General features: G+C 36.6%; 1 protein-coding gene across 2 annotated transcripts in view; it reads left to right on the top strand.

The window, feature by feature from the left end:
• Nucleotides 1-20638, top strand: part of FAM117B (family with sequence similarity 117 member B) — a 76737-nt gene that overhangs the window by 33791 nt on the left and 22308 nt on the right. The window contains exons 2-4 of one of the 2 annotated variants that reach the window (XM_035007354.1): nucleotides 4613-4764; nucleotides 14046-14138; nucleotides 18010-18123. In XM_035007354.1, the coding sequence (XP_034863245.1) occupies nucleotides 4613-4764; nucleotides 14046-14138; nucleotides 18010-18123 (359 nt within the window). The remainder of the gene's footprint in view (nucleotides 1-4612; nucleotides 4765-14045; nucleotides 14139-18009; nucleotides 18124-20638) is intronic. The other variant, XM_035007355.1, reaches the window with a different exon arrangement.

The following is a 20638-nucleotide window of genomic DNA, read 5'->3' as shown; positions in this document are numbered from 1 at the left end:
GAGGATCTTGCCCTGATGTTAATGGCTGCTGACTGATCAGGGTGGTGGTTGCTAAAGGTTGGGGTGGCTATGGAAATTTCTTAAAATGAGACAATAGTGAAGTTTGCCACATTGATTGACTTTTTCTTTCATGAATGACTTCTCTGTAGCGTGTGATGCTTTTTGATATTTTTCATCTCTTTTAAAAGATTTTATTTATTTGACAGAGAGAGACACAGTGAGAGAGGGAAAACAAGCAGGGGGAGTGGGAGGGAGAAGCAGGCTTCCCGCCAAGCAGGGAGCAGGATGCTGGGCTCGATCCCAGGACCCTGGGACCATGACCTGAGCTGAAGGCAGACACAACGACTGAGCCACCCAGGCGCCCCTCATCTTTTTTTTAGATTGACAGAAATTGATAAAGTACACTGCTGAATGTGGGCAAATGAGTATTCTTGTGAGGGCAAAATGCTTTCTGGTGGGAAGCAATGTGGCAGTGCTTAAAATTTTAACCTATGTATGTCCTTGGATATGTAATTTTTGATGTCTAGATATTTTTTCACTAAGATAATTAAATGTAAAAAGATCTATATCTGCCTCTGGAAATGTCCATCGTTTATGGGATTAAGTCAAGGTATATCCATTCAATAGGATCCTATACAGGTATTAAAAATGGTAATGTACTGTAGATTTATATTTATTGCAATGGAAATAGGTCCTCAAGTCCGTTTCATTTCTCAACAATAAGTAATAGCACGCCTAATGGGGCCTCATTTATATAAAATTGTGTGTGTGAGTGGTAGACAAATTTCTGAAATAAATACTCATTAAAATGGTTATCTCTTGAGTGGTCGCCTGTTGGGGTTGCTTTATTTATTTGTACTGTTAGGTTTCTTTATGAGGAGTATTTATCATTTTTATACTTGAAAAAGGAGAGTTTTTTTTTTCCCCTTTCTGAACAAATATGAATACAGCCTTTTAAGGTGGTACCTGATTAAGTTCTGCAAATACCTAAATCTAACAAGGTCTGTAGAACCTGTTAATGTAATACCCAGGGGCTGTGGTTTGGGATTCTCTACTATTGTCATTGAAGTCACTCAGGAACCAGTAGAACAGGTCACAGATAGCTGGGGAGTTCTGAACTCCAGAGCCCAAGGCGCTGACTGCTGGTTTTTTTTAGTGCCACACCCTGCTGTGGTTAACTTCTTTAAAGACTTGATTGTTAAAAAACAAAGTCAAGTTTAAACCTTTGTTTTGTTGTTTTGATTGACTTTTTTTTTGTTCAGCTTTATTGACATAATTGACAAAGTAGTAAGATATTTAAAGTGCACACCACGGTGATTTGATAAACGCATACATTGTGAAAGGGTTCCTCCAGTCTGTTTAATTCACACATCCATCACCTTACATATTTATCTTCAAGTTCTGCACTCAGCAGATTTTAATTGTGCGATGCAGTGTTAATCAGCCCTGCCACGATGTTACATGTTAGAGCTTCAGACCTTGTTTATTTATTGTATAGCTGGAAGTTTGTACCCTTTCATCAACCTCTCCCTATTTTCTCATGACCTGGCAGTCGGTTTTCTGAGTTTCACTTTTTTTAAGATTCCACATGTAATTAATACCAGGCAACATTTGACTTTGTTGCTTTACTTTGGATTAATAAGAGTATCACAATTTATTGTGCACACTTGCCCTTGTTGATGAAGAATAGTAACATTAGAAGTCATTCTCTTCTCTGCGTGCATATCAGGTACTGTCTTAATCATTGGGATGGAGGGGAAGTAGAATTCCTGCCCTCCAAAGTTTTATTCTCTAGTGGAGCATTCAAGGGACTATTTCTGTGAACCATGCTATGGCAGCACACAGTAGGACTTTTGACTTAGAAGTTGATGTGTTTCTTGGGCTTGGGTAGCTGTTCAAGGAAGATTTTCCAGAGGAAATATCTGAACTGAATTTTGAATTTCAGTTTAGACAGCTGAAGTTTTGAAAGGTTAAACATGAATTAGCCAAACCAAAGAAAGGGATATCTAGGGAAATCTAAGTGGAGACAAAGGCGTGGAGGCATGCAAGGGCATGGCATTTGTTGGGAACTGCAGTTCATTCAGCAGGTAGGGATTGAGGTGGTGCAGGCAATGGAGTGAGGCTGGGGAAGCCCGATCAAGAAGGGTCTTGTCAGCTGTCAAAGAGGTTCTTTCTCTGGACTTCCTTATAAATACAGCCTTTGTTCAGGTAGGATGGGAATCTTTGAGTCATCTTTGACTCTTGAGGCTCCCTCCCATCCCTTAAACTCCCTCATAATTAGGCACCAAATCCTGTCAATTTTGGGAACTTGGATTGAAATGGAAATGTAGACTGTGCTCTTTACAAAAGGAGACTGTAACTTAGTCTTTTTAATTTCTAGGGCTTTGCACTGGCTCACAGACCTTTAATAAATGTTCAAAATGAATGGGTTACAGGAAGGGAGTTCTAAAGAGAAAATGTTTCGTATTTTTACATGTGACCATGTGTAATTTTCTATTCTCCCATTTCATTATAGAAAATTTAATAATCTTAGGAGGCTTGAAAAGTCAACTCTTGGATAATTAAAAGTCTTCAAAATGGAATCAGACCCATTAGTAAGGACTGTTTGATTAGTGTACTGGTGGGTGACTAAAGCAGCATCACAGCAGGGAAAAAAGTACCAGACAGCTTCTGGCAATTTCGTTTTGATGAATATACCCCAGTTTACCGAGTATATGTGTCTTTTTTTTTTTTTTCCTAGCTGAGAACAATCTTCTTATGACTGTCCCAATAGAGATTAATTTTTTTTTAAAGATTTTATTTATTTATTTGACAGAGAGAGAGAGAGAGGAATCACAAGTAGGCAGAGTGGCAGGGAGCGGCAGAGGGAGAAGCAGGCTCCCCGCCGAGCAGGGAGCCCAATGCGGGGCTCGATCCCAGGACCCTGGGATCATCACCTGAGCCGAAGGCAGATGCTTAACGACTGAGCCACCCAGGCGCCCCGAGATTAATTTTTTAGTTAAAGGAAAATTGTGAACATGTACATTTATTGCTTTTCACTTGTCATAATGTGAGAACATGCTTTCTTGAACTTGTGGATATGTACTCTATTTTCTGCTTATTATAAAAGGAAGACTACACAGAGATGGTTAGCATTTGTAACAATTAGGCATTGTTTTAGTGAAATAATTGTGCCGTTTTGAAAGCAAATTATGTATCTGAGGCATATCTGAAGCAGCTTTATGATTATCAGCAACACAGCTGCTGTAACTATTATGTTAGTGGAATTGAATCTTTTGTTATATGGGTCACATAACCAGCAACTGAACTTTTATACTTGTAACTATGCAAGACTCTTATTAAGACATAATGTAATACAAATGGGGGGTATCTCAAAGTGTTTTCATATGTGAGCTTAAGAAGAGCAAAGTATTTGTTACATAGAACTAGAATGATACCATTATAATACAGTCCTACTTACGCATATATTTATATTTAATATTTCTCAAGTCTTTTCTTTCTATGTTTATTATTTTTAAAACTTTTCTTTTCCTTCCTTGCCTGCTTGCTTGCTTCCTTGCTTGCTTGCTTTTTCTTTTTCTTTCGCTTTCTTTCCTTTTAAAGCATGAATTAGCTAAGCCTATTTCCTTCCCCCATTAAAAAAAAAAAGATATAAAGGTGTTTTTCCTATGTCACCTCTCACTTCCCATTACCTCTAATTTTTTTAGTTTTTATGTTTTGCTTACATCTAAATACATAACCTGTAGCTTGCAGTGGAAAAGACTTTTGCATTATGTGGGCTTCAACAATAGCTCCTGTAGCCTGGTTTACTGTAACAAAATCTACCTGAGATATGTGTCCTATAGAGCTGATTAAAATGGAATTTTCCTGTAACTTTGTCTTAACTGCCTTATATCATTTTGAGTATAGGTGGTGTAATGATAAGTATTTTGTGTGTTATACCTATTTAATCTTAAAACCAAGATGAACATTTTTAAAATGGGTAGATACACATTTGTCTTATTTTCTGTTTTTCTGTAGAGATGATTACAGTTGTAACAAATAATATAAGTCTTGTATACTTTGCCCCCGTCTCCCTCAATAACGTTTTGTAGAACTGTAGTACAATATTATAACCAGGATATGGATGTTGTATGATTTGCTCTTAATTCAGATTTTTCCACTTTTACTTGAACTCATTTGTGCATGTATATAATTCTGTACTGTTTAATCTCCTTTTTATGTTTGTATATCCATCACTGCAGTCAAGCTGAATAGCTCCTTATCACAAGGGTCTCTCTTGTTGCCCTGTTACAATGCCTGCTTCTCTTCTGCCACTTCATTTTCCCTCTCCTAGCTCTAACTTCTGGCAGCTACTAATCTTTCCTCCATTTCTAACATTTTTTTTCATTTCAGGAATGTTATATAAAGGAAATCCTACAGTATGTAGCCATTTGAGATTAACTTTTTCACTCAGTATAATTCCTTGGAGATTCATCCAAGTTTGTGTGTATCAGTAGCTTATTCACTTGTTTTTTCTATTTAAGTTATTTCCACATCGTTTAAAACTTAGTTTCTACTTTGTTTCCTTCCTAATCTGTTTTAAAAATACATGTATTTGTTTTAAATCTAGGTGACAAAACACGACCACCATCTTCGAGCCCCTCTAGTATTATCCGCCGGACTTCCTCTCTGGATACACTTGCTGCCCCATACCTTGCAGGACACTGGCCTCGTGATAGTCATGGGCAAGCTGCTCCTTGCATGAGGGACAAGGCTACCCAGGTAGGTGTATTAAAATTCTTATCCTGAAGTGTTTTACTCTTAAACCCGTTTCTTATAACATTATTTGGTTTATGCTGTGCTCAAATTCTTTTTTTTTTTTTTAAGATTTTTATTTATTCATTTGAGACACAGAGATAGAGAGAGAGAGAAAGCATGAGCAGGGAGAGAGGCAGAGGCAGAGGGAGAAGCAGGCTCCTCGCTGAGCCAGGAGCCCGATGTGGGGCTCGATCCCAGGACCCTAGGATCATGACCTGAGCCGAAGGCAGATGCTTAACCATCTGAGCCACCCAGGCGCCCCGCTGTGCTCAAATTCTTAAAACATTAGTGTGTATTAGAATTACCTGAGAAGCTTATCAAAAGTGCAGATTCCCAGGCCTGACCTCCAGATACTCTGTAGTAGGCTTTGGTTGAGGCTTGGGAATGTACATTTTAAACAGTTCCCAAAGTAATTCCAATACATAAGGATAATTTATGGATACACTTTTCCCCCCCACTTCCTCTTTATTGTTAGTTTAGAACATCAGAATAGATTTAATATATTGAATTTGTAACAGTAAGGATTACTTTACTTTCCATCTAACCTTATATTTTTGTGCCAAAAAATCGTCACATGTCGGGAGATAGGGATTATATTATGTTGCAGATAGATTCTGTAAATGTAAATATCCTGACAAAGAGACCCTGGAAGCAAAATTTTATACTTTTAGATTTCTGAAATTTTTTCATTAAAAGGATCTTAAGAGGGGCACCTGCCTGGCTTAGCTGCAAGAGCATGCAACTCTTGATCTTTAGGGTTGTGAGTTAAAGCCCCACGCTGGGTATAGAGATTACTAAAAATAAATGAAGAAAAGGTTCCTAGGAGATCATTTAGATCTACTTCCTGATTTTACAAATGAGGAAGCTGAGGTCCAAGATCATGAAGCCAGGTGATGACTTTCATAGCACTTATGGTTTAGTTTCTTTCATTACGCTTACTATAATTAAAGTTAATTAAATATTTGTCTAATCGTTTATTTAATATTTCTCATACTTACTAGATGTTGAGCCCATGGCCTAGCTCATCCATTTCTGTATTTTCATCTCCAGGATTTAGTACTGTACCTGAGAGAGTAAACACTCAAGGATTGTTTGCAAAGGGATGAATGAGCAGAATAGTTAAAGCTTTATTGCTAGTGAAGAATGAAAATCAGTTAAAGAGTTAAAAGATTCTTTATACTGACTATTGAAAATCAGTTAAGGTATATCTCGATTTAGACTTCAAATTTACATCACTGATGGTAGTTTGATCCCAGCACTTTATGAAGAGAATGTCCTTTTATAGAACCAAGTAAACATACTTTGTAGTGGTTTTTGGATTTGTATTTGGGTTTCCAAAATTCCACGTATTCTTGTTGGGCTTAGTTTGTTTTGTGGTCTGATATTCTTGAAACTGAGTCCCACTGTTAGGGTAGATGCTTGGGATATGAGATTACCTTGAGGTTTATATTCCAGTGGCAAATACAGAAATGAAAACAGAGCCTGTGCTCCTCAAATTTACAAATATTGTGAGAAACTGACTTTAACCAAAGAGTTATAGAAGATTCTTCATTTATTCAAAATCTGTAAGTTTGCTGAAATTAGGGCATATAGTATGGAAAATGAGTAATTCCTACTTGCTTTCTGCTTAATCCACATGCCATGTTTAAATTACTCTGGGTATATTTCCTTGAACATTTCTGCAACCCTTGTTATCTCCTCTGCAGTTTCAGGTTCAGTGGGTTCAGATACTTTGTCTTAACAGTAAGAATAAACAATCTTAGAAGCCACTGGGAGCCCACCTAACTCTGACTACATTGAATTAAAGTATAAAGAGTAGTCTCTTCACCTTTTTCTAAATGGCCCCCAAATTAGGAATGTTAAGGGTACAAATATAAAGAAAACTTATAATTATCATACTGTTAATCTTGCTTGTAAAGTTCACATTAGAATCTCCTAAGGTAGGGGCGCCTGGGTGGCTCAGTTGGTTAAGCGACTGCCTTCGCCTCAGGTCATGATCCTGGAGTCCTGGAATTGAGTCCCGTATCGGGCTCCCTGCTCGGCAGGGAGTCTGCTTCTCCCTCTGACCCTCCTCCCTCTCATGCTCTCTGTCTCATTCTCTCTCTCTCAAATAAATAAATAAAATCTTAAAAAAAAAAAAATCTCCTAAGGTATAATGCAGCAATAGCTGGGCACTCTAATCTTTCATTTACATAAGTTCTCAAATTCTCTATTGGTAGATGTTGGATTCCCTAATATATGTATGCTAGTTAATTAAGTCAGCTTTTTAAAGATTTTTTTTTTTTTTAAGAGAGGTAGAGAGCATGAGCAGGGGGGAGGGGCAGAAGGAGAGGAAGAGAGAGAGTCCCAAGCAGATTCCATGCTGAGCATGGAGCCTGATGGGGGGCTTGATCTCAGTCTCATGACCCGGAGAGCATGACCTGAGCCGAAACCAAGAGTTGGACGCTTAACTGACTGAGCCATTCCAGGCGCCCCTTAAATCAGCTTTTTAAAATTTGGTAAAATGAATTTAACATAAAATTTGCAATTTTTAAGTATACAATTAAGTAGCATTAATTACATTCACAACATTGTGCAGCCATTGCTGTTATGTTTCCAAAACTTCTCATCACCCCAAACAAGAACTCTGTAATTCCTCTTTCTCCAGCATCTGTAACCACTATTCAACTTTCTGTTTCTGTGAATTTGCCTGTTCTAGATATTTCATATAAGTAGAAGCATATAATATATATCTGACTCATTTTGCTTAGCATTATGTTTTCAAGATTTATCCATGTTGAACCATTTCTTTTTCATGGCTGAATAATATTCCATTGTATGGGTTCTCCATTTATCCGTTGATCCATTTATCTATTTGTGGACATTGGGTTTTTTACAAATTTTGGCTATTGTGAACAATGCTGAAATGAACCTTGCTTTATAGGTGTCTGTTTGAATCTCTGCTTTCAATTCCTTTTGGTACATATGTAGGAGTGAAATTGCTGAGTCATATATTTAGCTTTTAGGGGAACTGCCAAACTGTTTTCCACAGCAGCTGCACCAGTTTATATTCCCTCCAGCAATGTGAAGGGGCTCCAGTTTCTCCATATCCTCACCAAAACCTATTTTCCTGTTTTTTTCTTCAGTATAGCTATCCTAATAGGTATGAAATTGTATCTTATGGGTTTTATTTATTTATTTATTTATTTTTTTTTTTTTAAAGATTTTATTTATTTATTCATGAGAGACAGAGAGAGAGGCAGAGGGAGAAGCAGGCTCCCAAGGAGCAGGGAGCCCGATGTGGGACTCGATCCCAGGACCCTGAGATCATGACCTGAGCCGAAGGCAGACGCTTAACCATCTGAGCCACCCAGGTGCCCTCTTATGGGTTTTATTTATATTTTCCTAATGACTAATGATCTTGAGCATCTTTTCATGTGCTTTTTGTGTATCTTCTTTGGAGTTCAGTCACTTTTGTGCCTTTGTTTCCGCTTTGTAAAATGGGAAAAGAATAGTACCTATCTTTTAAGATTATTATGAGGATTAAACAAGGAAATACATGTAAAACACTTAGAACAGTGTCTGGCACATAGTAAGGATTTAGTAAATACTTGCCATTAAAATTACTACCTTTGATTATTGTCAGAACAAGGATGGCATGTCGGTTTTCTGTCTTAAGCAGTTTGTCAATTGCTGTTAGCTTCCTGGAGCATTTTGTTGAAAAAGGTTCGGGCTAACGATTCCTGATTGGCTATTTTGCTCTAGTTGAGAGGCCCTGGGCTCTTTTATCAGCCAGTCCATATAGTGCTAGAGCAGTAAGTATGATGGAAGTAATTTATTTTATATTATAGATGGGTGCTTCCAGGAAGTTCCTCCTAGACTTTTGACAAAACATATCATGTCACCACTCTGAGCCCTGGTTCTTCATTAAAAAAAAAAAAAATTATGTTTGAGTCTAAGGTCTAAGTATCTCAGGGATGAGTGGGAATGGAAAGAAGAGGTTCTGGAAAATACAGAGAAAGGCAGCATCAAAAAAGTTTAGGAATATGACAGCAGGTTTTTTAAAGATGTTAATCTCCCCTCCTCCCCTCCCCCCACGCCATTATTTGCTTTGGTCATGAGGATGAGTGGATGATTAAAATTTTATTGTACATGATTATTTGTCATCCTAATTACTTGACACAAAGATAGCAAAAATATGGCATCATTTCTTTTTTTCTGTATCTTTGGCAGACATTGCTCATTCCCTGTGAACTCAGATGGCCTGAGAGTCTCTCTAGCGCAGTGCTTTAGCTTGCCATTGCCAGTGGAGCGGGGCTGGTCTACCATTTCTGCTTTAGAGTTTGGTACACTTCTTAATACTACATTGTTCCCAACCTCTGCCTCCTGTCCCCCCACCTCCCATGTTCTTTTAAAGATTCCTTTAAAAACTGACCATTTATCAGTTTGCCCTCCCAATTTAGACTAACTTATATTCCCAGCATTATCTATGTTGCAGTTCTATTAATTTAATTCACTTAATTAGTAAGGGATGCCTTTTGAATTTTCTGACTGTACCAATTTGTGTGAGGGATAAAATGAAATGTGTATGTGTGGTTGGATTATTTGACATTCTTTTGACTCAAAACGTATTCTCTTCCCAACTTTCCTAACCACCTAGGCTTCTTTACCTTACTGGTGGCATGTATGAGTATGTGAATTTATGACTCATGTGATTGGGGTCTGGTTTTCTTTATTATTTCTTTTGTTTTTTTTAATTACATAAACCAGTCATCTTTTGCTTTTAAAAATCTTACGTTATTTTCTCTTGGAACTCCTACATTTCAGAGACTATTTTCCCTCTTCAGGGGTTGATTTTGATTAAGAGCTTACTATTTTATGCACTGGCTTGAAATTGAAATCCAAGTTCAGAAACTATAAGATGGTCTGTTACTAAAACCTAATAAAATTAGGGGCTTCTGGGTGGCTCCATCGGTTAAACGTCTGCCTTCAGCTCAGGTCATGATCCCAGGGTCCTGGGATCAAGCCCCACATCCGGCTCCCTGCTTAACGGGGAGCCTGCTTCTCCCTCTCCCTCTGCCTGCCCTTCTCCTTGCCTATGCTCTCTCTCTCTGTCAAATGCATAAATAAAATCTATTTTTAAAAAACCTAATAAAATTAAATACTTAGTAAATTAGAGACTAAAATAATGTTGAATTACTGAAGATAGCTGTTTATGAGTCTATAACCTTGTTTAGAGGTGGTTTTTTTTTTTTTTGAAAGAATGATCTGGAATTTATAGCAAAAAAATAACTTTTATATATTTGATATAAGCAACACTACAATGTGTCTTAGTGTTATGAAATGAAAGTACTGAAGAGGTGGATCAGCTTTTTTAAAAAAATTACTTTTTGAGGGGCGCCTGGGTGGCTCAGTCGTTAAGCGTCTGCCTTCGGCTCAGGTCATGATCGCAGGGTGCCCTGGAATCAAGTCCCGTATCGGGCTCCCTGCTCAGTGGAGAGCCTGCTTTTCCCTCTCCCTCTGCTGCTCTCCCTGCTTGTGTCCTCTTGCTCTGTCAGATAAATAAAATCTTATAAAATTTTTTTTAAAAATTACTCTTTGAGTAACTCTTGCTATTTTGTATAAAACCTTGGTCCACTGGTTAAAATTGGTAATATTAAGAGGGAAGGAAAGTGTTAAAATCTTTTTTTTTTTTCCCCCCAGACCTAAATCTAATGACCTCTTTATAAGCTCTTTGGTTGGCTTCTCAGTAGCTTTGCCTTTCTTGGTTAAGCCTAGGATTCTGAAATAATCTAGATTTCTAGATATTTTACCACTTGACTGGTGTTCCTGTCCTTTTTTCACATTTTAGATCAGATTTCTTTAGGCCAGCGACTCTATATGTTTTTTAAACAGGCTGGGCTATAAAATAAGGTTATATCATGGAATCCTTTAAAACAAATACAGTTTCTTGACTGTGTAAATCATATATATATTTTTTTACCTACTAAAAATAATTTAGAAAAAACACCCCTACTCTCAATAATGAACTTGCAGTGCCCTGTACTCTCTTCACTGATGCTTCTCACGTTTTCTATTTTATTTGGAGTGCCTTCCCACCATTTGCTTAGATACCTTATACTCTAATGCTCATAACAGCCTCCCCCCATCCCATAAAATCTTGCCTACCTCCTTCCCTGTCTTTCTGGTTCTGGGTTAGATGCCTTTCTTGGGGGGACCTCTTCATCACATGGTACCATAATTGGCTATTTGTCCTTTCTCTCCTAGAAAAAACCTTTTGAGAATAAGAAGTGTGTTTCTTCCTTAACCCTAGTACCTAGTCCAGTGCCTGACGCATTGGCAGTAGAGGCTTAATAGTTTTCTGGTATACAGTGCAAGACTGAACAAAGTTGAAATGTACTTAATTAAAACTCAATTTTACTTTTTATTAACATCTAAGTGGAACAAAGAAAGCAGTTGTCTTTTGAGTTAGGAGTTTAAGTAAAATTAGTGACTTTTGGTAAGTATTTTTTCCTGTTTGAATATCTTATAACTGAAATTAGCAAAGCTGTCTGTTGCTCTTCATGCTTACTTTTATTTTTCTTAATCAATACTCTTGTTCTCATTTTCTTTAATTTGTTCTTAACGAATCTGTAGGAAACTTTTGTATTCCTTTGCTTTTCCTTGAGTTAAATTTTATACTTAATATATTTAGATTTCCCTAATTTAAAAAATCTTTTTATTTGGAAAAAGTCTTACTTAGAGAAAAATTGTAAGAACAGATTAAACACCAGTAGACTCTTCACCTATATTCACCAATAAACATTTTTATGTTTTTTCTTTATTTTTTGGTGCAGATATAATTGCTATTGTTACTATTTACTAATCATTAGTAAGTTGCAGACATTCTGACTCTTTTCAAATACTTAAACGTGTATATGAACAAGGACTTAAGTAAAAATTACCAAAGTGATTACCAAATCCAGGAGATTTAACATTGATACAGTGCTTTTAAGTTTCCTCAATAATGTTCTCTTAGTAATTTCTCCTGTAAGCCAGGATCTAGTCAAGAAGCAGACATGGCGTTTAGATGTTATTTTTTTTTTTTAGTATCCTTTAATCTGAAACAGTTCCTTAGCTTTTCTTTGTCTTTCCTGACCTTGAAATTTTTTAAGAGTATAAGCCAGTATTTTTGTTGAGTATTGTCAACTTGACTCTGTTTTTTCACAATTAGATTCAAGTTATTACATTTTTGGCAGGAATATTATATATGTGATGTGTATATATTCTACAATCTTGTTTTTTACTTACGGACATTACTCCATCCATATGAAAGATTCTCCCTTAAAAGTCCTGCCCCCACCCCCCGGTCCGTATATAGAGAGGTATTTTTTTGAATAGGCTATACATTCATTCTTATAGTACAAAATTTAAGAGGTACAGAAGTACATACAGTGAAGGAAGGATCTTCCTCCCATGAGACAGCCACTGTTATGTTTCTTTTGTTACCATGTATATTCTTCCAGAGATACTTTACATATGTGTATATTCTTTCCAGTGGCACTGGTTAAAGGAAGTTGCTATACATACTGTAGTGAACCTTGAGTTTTTCACTTAATCTCACAGAGATTATTGTGAATTTCCTTACTCATTTTTTATAGCAGAATAAGTATTCTGTTGTAAAGACACACCATTATTTAACAAATCCTTTCTTTACATTGTTCTAATCTTTTACTTGTAAAAATAGTGCTACCGGGAATAATATGCTGTATTGTGCATAAAGATACATATTTTGTACATCTGCATGATAAATTACAAAAGAAGGTGAGTGAAACAGTATGTGCATTTGTAACTTTGACAGCAATTGCTTAGTCCCCTTCCATAAAGGCTGTACTAATTTAATTTACACTTCACCAGCAATATAGGAAAGAGTATGATATCAAATTGCCCAATCTCAGTGAAGTTTTAACTTAGATTTCTCTAACGGGTGAGATTGGGCATATTTTCACATACTAAGAACTCATTTGTACTTTTTTTTTCCTAATACAGTGTCTTTAAATTCTGGATTTTGTATAACCACTAAGAATTTGCCATTTTTGAGGCTATGTTTTGCAGATATCTAAATCAAGACTAGACATAGTATAGAGGTTAAGATTATGAACTTCAGAGTCTTAGGTTTTTATCTTGGCTTTGCCACTTCTTAGCTGTGAGACATTAGGCAACTTATCAAGCTTCCTTATCTGCAGAACTTGTAGAGCTTCTCGTATGTATTCAATCAGATAATACAGTGAAGACCTTTCACTGTACTTCCATAAAGCAAAGTGCCTAGCACATAATAAGATCACAGGAATGTTAGTTGTTTTTTTTTTTTTAAGATTTTATTTATTTATTTGACAGAGAGAGACACAGAGAGAGAAGGAACACAAGCAGCAGGGGGGGGAGAGGGAGAAGCCAGCTTCCCGCCAAGCAGGGAGCCCAATGCGGGGCTCTATTCCAGGACCTGGGATCGTGACCTGAGCCGAAGGCAGACGCTTAACGACTGAGCCACCCAGGCGCCCCAGGAATGTTAGTTATTATTAGTATACATTTGTTCAATAAATGCTATACTTATAATTATGTAAAAATAATAACTAAGAATTTATCAATAGAAATGAAGGAAATATGCTAAAATATTATAATTAAAGTAACGTGCTGGAAGAATTTTGGGTCATTGTGTTTTTTTAAATACTCTAGTACTAAATTTTCTTTAATGGGAATGTATTGTATAATAGAAAAGTGTATACTTTTTTTAGAAATGAAACTTTTTCAGATTTATTGAGATAAAATTGACATATACAGCACTGTATAAGTTTTTGTACAGCGTGACTTGGAATACATATATTATGAAATGATTATCACAGTGAGTTTAGTTAACATCCATTACCTTATATAGTTAAAAATTTTTTTTCTTGTGATGAGAACTTTTAGGATCTACTCTTTAACAGTTTTCAAATATACTATACCAGCAGTATTAAGTATAGTCATCATATTATACATTACATCCCCAGTACTTATTTATCTTATAACTGGAAGTTTGTACCTTTAGACCACCTTCATCCAGCTCCACCTCTGGTGCCTCTGATAAGCACAAATCTGATTTCTTTTTCTCTGAGTTTGTTTTTTAGATTCCACATGTGAGATCATATGGTATTTGTCTTTCTCTGCCTGACTTATTTGAGCATAATACCCTCAAGGTCTATCCATCTTGTTGCAATTAACCTACCCCTTCCCTCTTTTTCCCATTATAGACAGAGAGTGCATGGGCCGAAGAATACTCTGAAAAGAAGAAAGGGTCTCACAAGCGTTCAGCATCGTGGGGCAGTACAGATCAACTTAAGGAGGTCAGGAAAATGATTCCAAAGAACTGGTGTGGAAGTTTGATCCCTTCCTTGCCTAGTTCCTTGAAATTGTAGGCAACAAGGATTTGTCAGTTTCCATTGTTTTGTTCGGTGTTGTTTTATTTTATTTTTTTGGTTGTTTTGTTTACCTGAAAAATAACAGAAAAATAGTTACTACATTGATTGGATAAAGATTTGAATGGGGGAGATGTACACATTACTTACCAGATTATTTGGTTTCCTTTGTCCTTTTGTTTTATTAAACAAGAGTTTATAAGAGTTTATGTTAACATAACCTATGCATCAGATGTATAAAATTGTAATAATACAACAAATTCACATTTATTATTTCTATATATAATGGTAGTGTTTCTGAAATTCAGTAACCCAATACAACCAAGTTGATTATGCCCCATGTTGATTACCATTTTCTGTGCTTATAATTATGATATTTGTACTTTACATATAATATATAAATAAAACAAAGATTTGCTCAAGGAATAATACAGGATATTGATTGAAATTGTATTTGTTATGTAAAGATTGTGTCTGTGAATGCATTTCATGGCTTGAATTGATGTTTTTTCTCTTTATTTTTTTTTCAATTGCGGGCTAGTCAACCTTTTTTTTTTTTTTTAATTAACATATAATGTATTATTTGTTTCAGGGGTACAGATCTGTGATTCATCAGTCTTAACACAATTCACAGCACTCACCATTGCACATACCCTCCCCAGTGTTCATCACCGAGCCACCCGATCCCTCTCACCCCCCTCCACTCCAGCAACCCTCACTTTGTTTCCTGAGATTAAGAGTCTCTTATGGTTTGTCTCCCTCTTTGGTTTCGTCTTGTTTCATTTTCCCCTCCCTTCCCCTATGATCCTCTGTCTTCTCAAATTCCTATCAGTGAGATCATATGATACATGTCTTTCTCTGATTGACTTATTTCACTTAGCATAATACCCTCTAGTTCCATCCATGTTGTTGCAAATGGCAAGATTTCACTTTTTGATGGCTGCATAATATTCCTTTGTGTGTACACACACACACACACACACAACACAAACACACACACACCCGCATCTTCTTGATCCATTCATCTGTTGATGGACATTTAGGCTCTTTCCATAGTTTGGCTATTGAGGACATTGCTGCTCTAAACATTGGGGTGCACATGCCCCTTTGGATCACTACATTTGTATCTTTGGGGTAAACACCCAGTAGTGCAATTGCTGAGTCGTACGGTAGCTCTATTTTCAACTTTTTGAGGAACCTCCATACTGTTTTCCAGAGTGGCTGCACCAGCTTGCATTCCCACCAACAGTGTAGGAGGGTTCCCCTTCCTCCACATCCCTGCCAACATCTGTTGTTTCCTGACTTGTTAATTTTAGCCATTCTGACTGGTGTGAGCTGGTATCTCATTGAGGTTTTGATTTGGATTTCCCTGATGCCGAGCGATATTGAGCACTTTTTCCTGTGTCTGTTGGCCATTTGGGTGCCTTCTTTGCAGAAATGTCTGTTCATGTCTTCTGCCCATTTCTTGATTGGATTATTTGTTCTTTGGGTGTCAAGTTTGATAAGTTCTTTATAGGTTTTGGATACTAACCCTTTATCTGATATATCATTTGCAAATATCTTCTCCCATTCTGTCTGTTGTCTTTTGGTTTTTTTGACTGTTTCCTTTGCTGTGCAGAAGCTTTTTATCTTGATGAAGTCCCAGTTTTCATTTTTGCCTTTGTTTCCCTTGCCTTTGGAGACCTGTCTAGCAAGAAGTTGCTGCGGCCAAGGTCACAGAGGTTGCTGCCTGTGTTCTCCTCTAGGATTCTGATGGATTCCTGTCTCACATTTAGGTCTTTCTTCCATTTTGAGTCTATTTTTGTGTGTGGTGTAAGGAAATGGTCCAGTTTCATTCTTCTGCACGTGGCTGTCCAATTTTCCCAACACCATTTGTTGAAGAGACTTTTTTCCATTGGATTTACTTTCCTGCTTTGTCGAAGATGAGTTGACCATTGAATTGAGGGTCCATTTCTGGGCTCTCTATTCTGTTCCATTGATCTCTCTCTGTTTTTGTGCCAGTAACATACTGTCTTGATGATGACAGCTTTGTAATAGAGCTGGAAGTCCGGAATTGTGATGCCACTAGCTTTGCTTTTCTTTTTCAACATTCCTCTGGCTATTTGGGGTCTTTTCTGGTTCCATGCAAATTTTAGGATTATTTGTTCCATTTCTTTGAAAAAGTTGATGGTATTTTGATAAGGATTTCATTAAATGTGTAGATTGCTCTAGGTAGCATAGACATTTTCACAATATTTGTTCTTCCAATCCATGAGCATGGAACGTTTTTACACTTCTTTGGTTTTCCTCAATTTCTTTCATGGGTATTCTATAGTTTTCTGAGTACAGATCCTTTGCCTCTTTGGTTTGGTTTATTCCTAGGTGTCTTATGGTTTTGGGTGCAGTTGTAAATGGGGTTGACTCCTTAATTTCTCTTTCTTCTGTCTCATTGTTAGTGCATAGAAATCCAATTTATTTCTGTGCATTGATTTTATATCCTGCCACTTCACTGAATTCCTGTATGAGTTCTAGCAATTTTGGGGTGGAATCTTTTGGGTTTTCCACATAGAGTGGAAGAGTGAGAGTTTGTCATCTGCGAAGAGTGAGAGTTTGACTTCTTTCTCGATTTGGATTTTTTTTCTTTCTTTTTGTTGTCTGATTGCTGAGGCTAGGACTTCTAATACTATGTTGAATAGCAGTGGTGATAGTGGACATCCCTGTCGTGTTCCTGACCTTAGGGGGAAAGCTCTCAGTTTTTCCCCATTGAGAATGATATTCTCTGTGGTTTTTTCATAGATGGCTTTTATGATATTGAGGTGTGTACCTTCTATCCCTACACTGTGAAGAGTTTTAAGCAAGAAACGATGTTGTACTCTGTCAAATACTTTTTCTGCATCTATTGAGAGGATCATATGGTTCTTATCCTTTCTTTTATTAATGTATTACAATCAAATCACATTGATTGATTTGCGGATGTTGAACCAACCTTGCAGCCCAGGGATAAGTCCCACTTGGTTGTGGTGAATAATCCTTTTAATGTACTGTTGGATCCTATTGGCTAGTATTTTGGTGAGAATTTTTGCATCCATGTTCATCAGGGATATTGGTCTGTAGTTCTCCTTTTTGATGGGTCTTTGTCTGGTTTTGGGATCAAGGTAATGCTAGCCTCATAAAATGAGTTTGGAAGTTTTCCTTCCATTTCTACTTTTGGAACAGTTTCAGAAGAATAGGTATTAATTCTTTAAATGTTTGGTAGAATTCCCCTGGGAAGCCATCTGGCCCTGGACTCTTGTTTGTTGGGGGATTTTTGATTAAGACTTCAATTTCCTTACTGGTTATGGGTCTGTTCAGGTTTTCTGTTTCTTCCTGGTTCAGTTTGGTAGTTTAAACTTGAATTGATTTTTAAATATTGTTTAATTTTTGGAACTATTGAAGGTTAGGTGTTTAAAGAAATCTAAATAAAATGACTCATTTTTAAGACCATGGGAATAATTTTCATTATTTTTAAATTCTTTCTGACAGTTATAACGTAATTTATTCTAAGTGCTGAAAACTTCATTGGTTTAGTACTTGGGAAGCTTGAAGGCTGTGAACAGTGTTGGAACATAATTTTTGTTTGTCTCCAAAAGAAAGATACACATATGTGCACACATAATGTATGTGTATATATATAAATTTTGTACAATAAATCAGATTTTGTGACAGGGTTTTAAAAGTCAAAAGATGTATTAAGGTGAATTTTACTGGTTCTTACTAAGCAAGGATATGTTTTATGTAGCTTGGAAAACTCTGATGCACTTTTTATTTTTCCCCTTTTCAGATTGCAAAATTACGCCAGCAATTGCAGAGAAGTAAACACAGCAGTCGACATCATCGAGATAAAGAAAGACAGTCTCCATTCCATGGCAACCATGCAGCTATTAACCAGTGTCAGGTAGGAGCACAAATACCACAAAATCCAAACAAGGGATTTGTTGTTTTCCTGGTGATATGTTATTTTATAGGTAACTCTTCAGAACAAAAATGTCCAAAAGCATATTTGAAACCGTGATTAAGTGCTGAATCAGCCTTAATAAAAAAAACAACTCAGAATACTAAGTTGATAAATGATACTTTGCTTTAGTGATCTGTGATTTGACTTTTAGAAGGCATAACTAATTACATATTTTGATTTATCATATTTTTGTCTTTATCAATTCAGTATATTGAGGCAGAATAATAAGAGATATGCATTGGCTATAGAATCAGACCCTGGATGAACAACCTGTTCTAAGTCTCAATTTCCTCATCTGAAGATTGAGGATAATAATGATACACATCACAAAATCTTTTAGTAGGGGAAAACCTTTAACTGCTTTGATTCCTTTATAGAACCCTATGAACTGCTCTTGATGGCATCCTTGGCAAAAAAAAGCAAGAAAAAGTTTGCCAACCCCTTTTATAGGTTGATAGCTTCTGATAGCCAAGTATATGTGGATTTTTTTCAAGAGAAAGTGTAAGTAGAGGTATATATTTTTTCAAATTAAATTTGCCCTTAAATGTTGATACATGGGTCAAATTTGATTTCATAAATTTATAGTTTGGTTGTAGTTTCTAACAGCTTTTTTTCCATTTATAAGGTATTTTAATTATGAAATGTGAGTACACGCTAATACGTTTAAAAACCTAAACCAATTGGATTTGTGTTTGGAGAAATAGAAAATGTAAAATTGACAAAATAAATGAATAATTTGAATAGACTAATAACTGCCAAATTGGAATACTAATTAAAAACCAAATTTCTTCACTTTCAAAAGGCTAAAGACTCAGGTAGATAGCTTTATAGGTGAATTTGCCAACCTTCTACTCTAATTTATCCATTAATAATTTGTATGCATTTCTTTTTTTTTTTTTTAAGATTTATTTATTTGAGAGAGCGAGAATGAGAGAGAGAGAGAGTACATGAGAGGGGGGAGGGTTAGAGGGAGAAGCAGGCTCCTCACCGAGCAGGGAGCCTGATGCGGGACTCGATTCAGGGACTCCAGGATCATGACCTGAGCCGAAGGCAGTCGCTCAACCAACTGAGCCACCCAGGCGCCCAATAATTTGTATGCATTTCTAAGAGATAAGGCCACTTTTTATCTCCAAACTCATATTTTTACCCTCAAGTAGAATAGGGGTAAAGATTGAACTTCATTGAATTAAGTGATACGTTTTAGGAGTTAGTAAGTTTCTGAAGCGATTTTTTTTTATAGTTGCATTAAAATCAGCAATTAAAGTAGTAAAATTAACCAAAATTTCTTTTTTCCCCCTCTTGTAAGTTGAATTTGTTTAATAACATTATTGGTGTTTGCACAAAGTTCATGTTTAACTCTAAAACATCTCAGAGAAAGTAAGGACTAGAAAATAGAGTAACTTGAAAAATAAATTTATGTAACTTAAGTTTTGTACACTTGACACAGCAAACATCTTGAGTTTTTTGAGTGCTCATAGCCAACCAGAGATGAAACACATGTGCATCATAATAGCTATGACAGTAGTATTCATGTTTAATTGAAACTTTCAGACTCTGGAACGTGAAAATATTATGAAGTTACGGATTTTGTTTTGTTTTAGTTGGTTCTCTCTCTAGTGGAGAAAAGTGCCACTTTGAGATTGTGTACTTTTGAGGTCATTCCTCCATCCATGCAACATTTATTAAATATCTACTGTATGGCTCATACTGTAGTACTCATTAGGGGGATGCAGTGATATATATTGGGGCTTGCCCCCCACCAAGTCTCAGATAGATATAAGTAAAAAAATTATTACACAGTGTAATGAATGTGTTAGTAGTGTTTGGGAGAGTTTACACTGATATAGAAGGGGTATTATCCTTGGACTGGCTCTGGAGCCATCTATAAAGGCTTGTCAGAGAAAGTGGTGTCTAAGCGGATCCCTGAAAGCTGATTTAGCCAGTCTTCTAGAGGTGGAAGAAATCATGCCTCCAGGTAGGAATAATAGTAAGAGATTAGGCTAGAGTTAAAGAGCAGCCAAACCTAAAAGTCTTCATGTCTCAGTTGTTAAGAAGTTTGGACTTTGTCCTAGCACCAGAGAACTATTTTTTTTTTTAATGCAGGGGATTGATTTTAATAGTGGTTATTATGAGTTCAGAGTAGAGAATGAATTTGGAAGAGGACAAGATTAGAGGGAGGAAAACCATTTAAGAATAGGGTTTATAGGGACACCTGGCTGGCTCAGTCGGTTAAGTGTCTGCCTTCAGCTCAGGTCATGATCTTAGGGTCCTGGGATCGAGCCCCGCATCGGGCTCCCTTATCAGTAGAGAGCCTGCTTCTCCCTCTCCCTCTGCTGCTCCCTCTGCTTGTACTCTCGCTCACTCTCTCGGATGAATGGATGGATAAATAGATAAATAAAATATTAACAAAAAGAAGAATAGGGTTTATAATCCAAGTAAGAAATGACGGTGACCT

Source organism: Mirounga leonina, unplaced genomic scaffold, assembly GCF_011800145.1.
Source record: "Mirounga leonina isolate KUSES-001 unplaced genomic scaffold, KU_Mleo_1.0 Mir_151, whole genome shotgun sequence".
Lineage (NCBI taxonomy): Eukaryota > Metazoa > Chordata > Mammalia > Carnivora > Phocidae > Mirounga > Mirounga leonina.
Note: the sequence above shows the minus strand (reverse complement) of the source record. Positions and strands in the feature narration are given on the sequence as shown.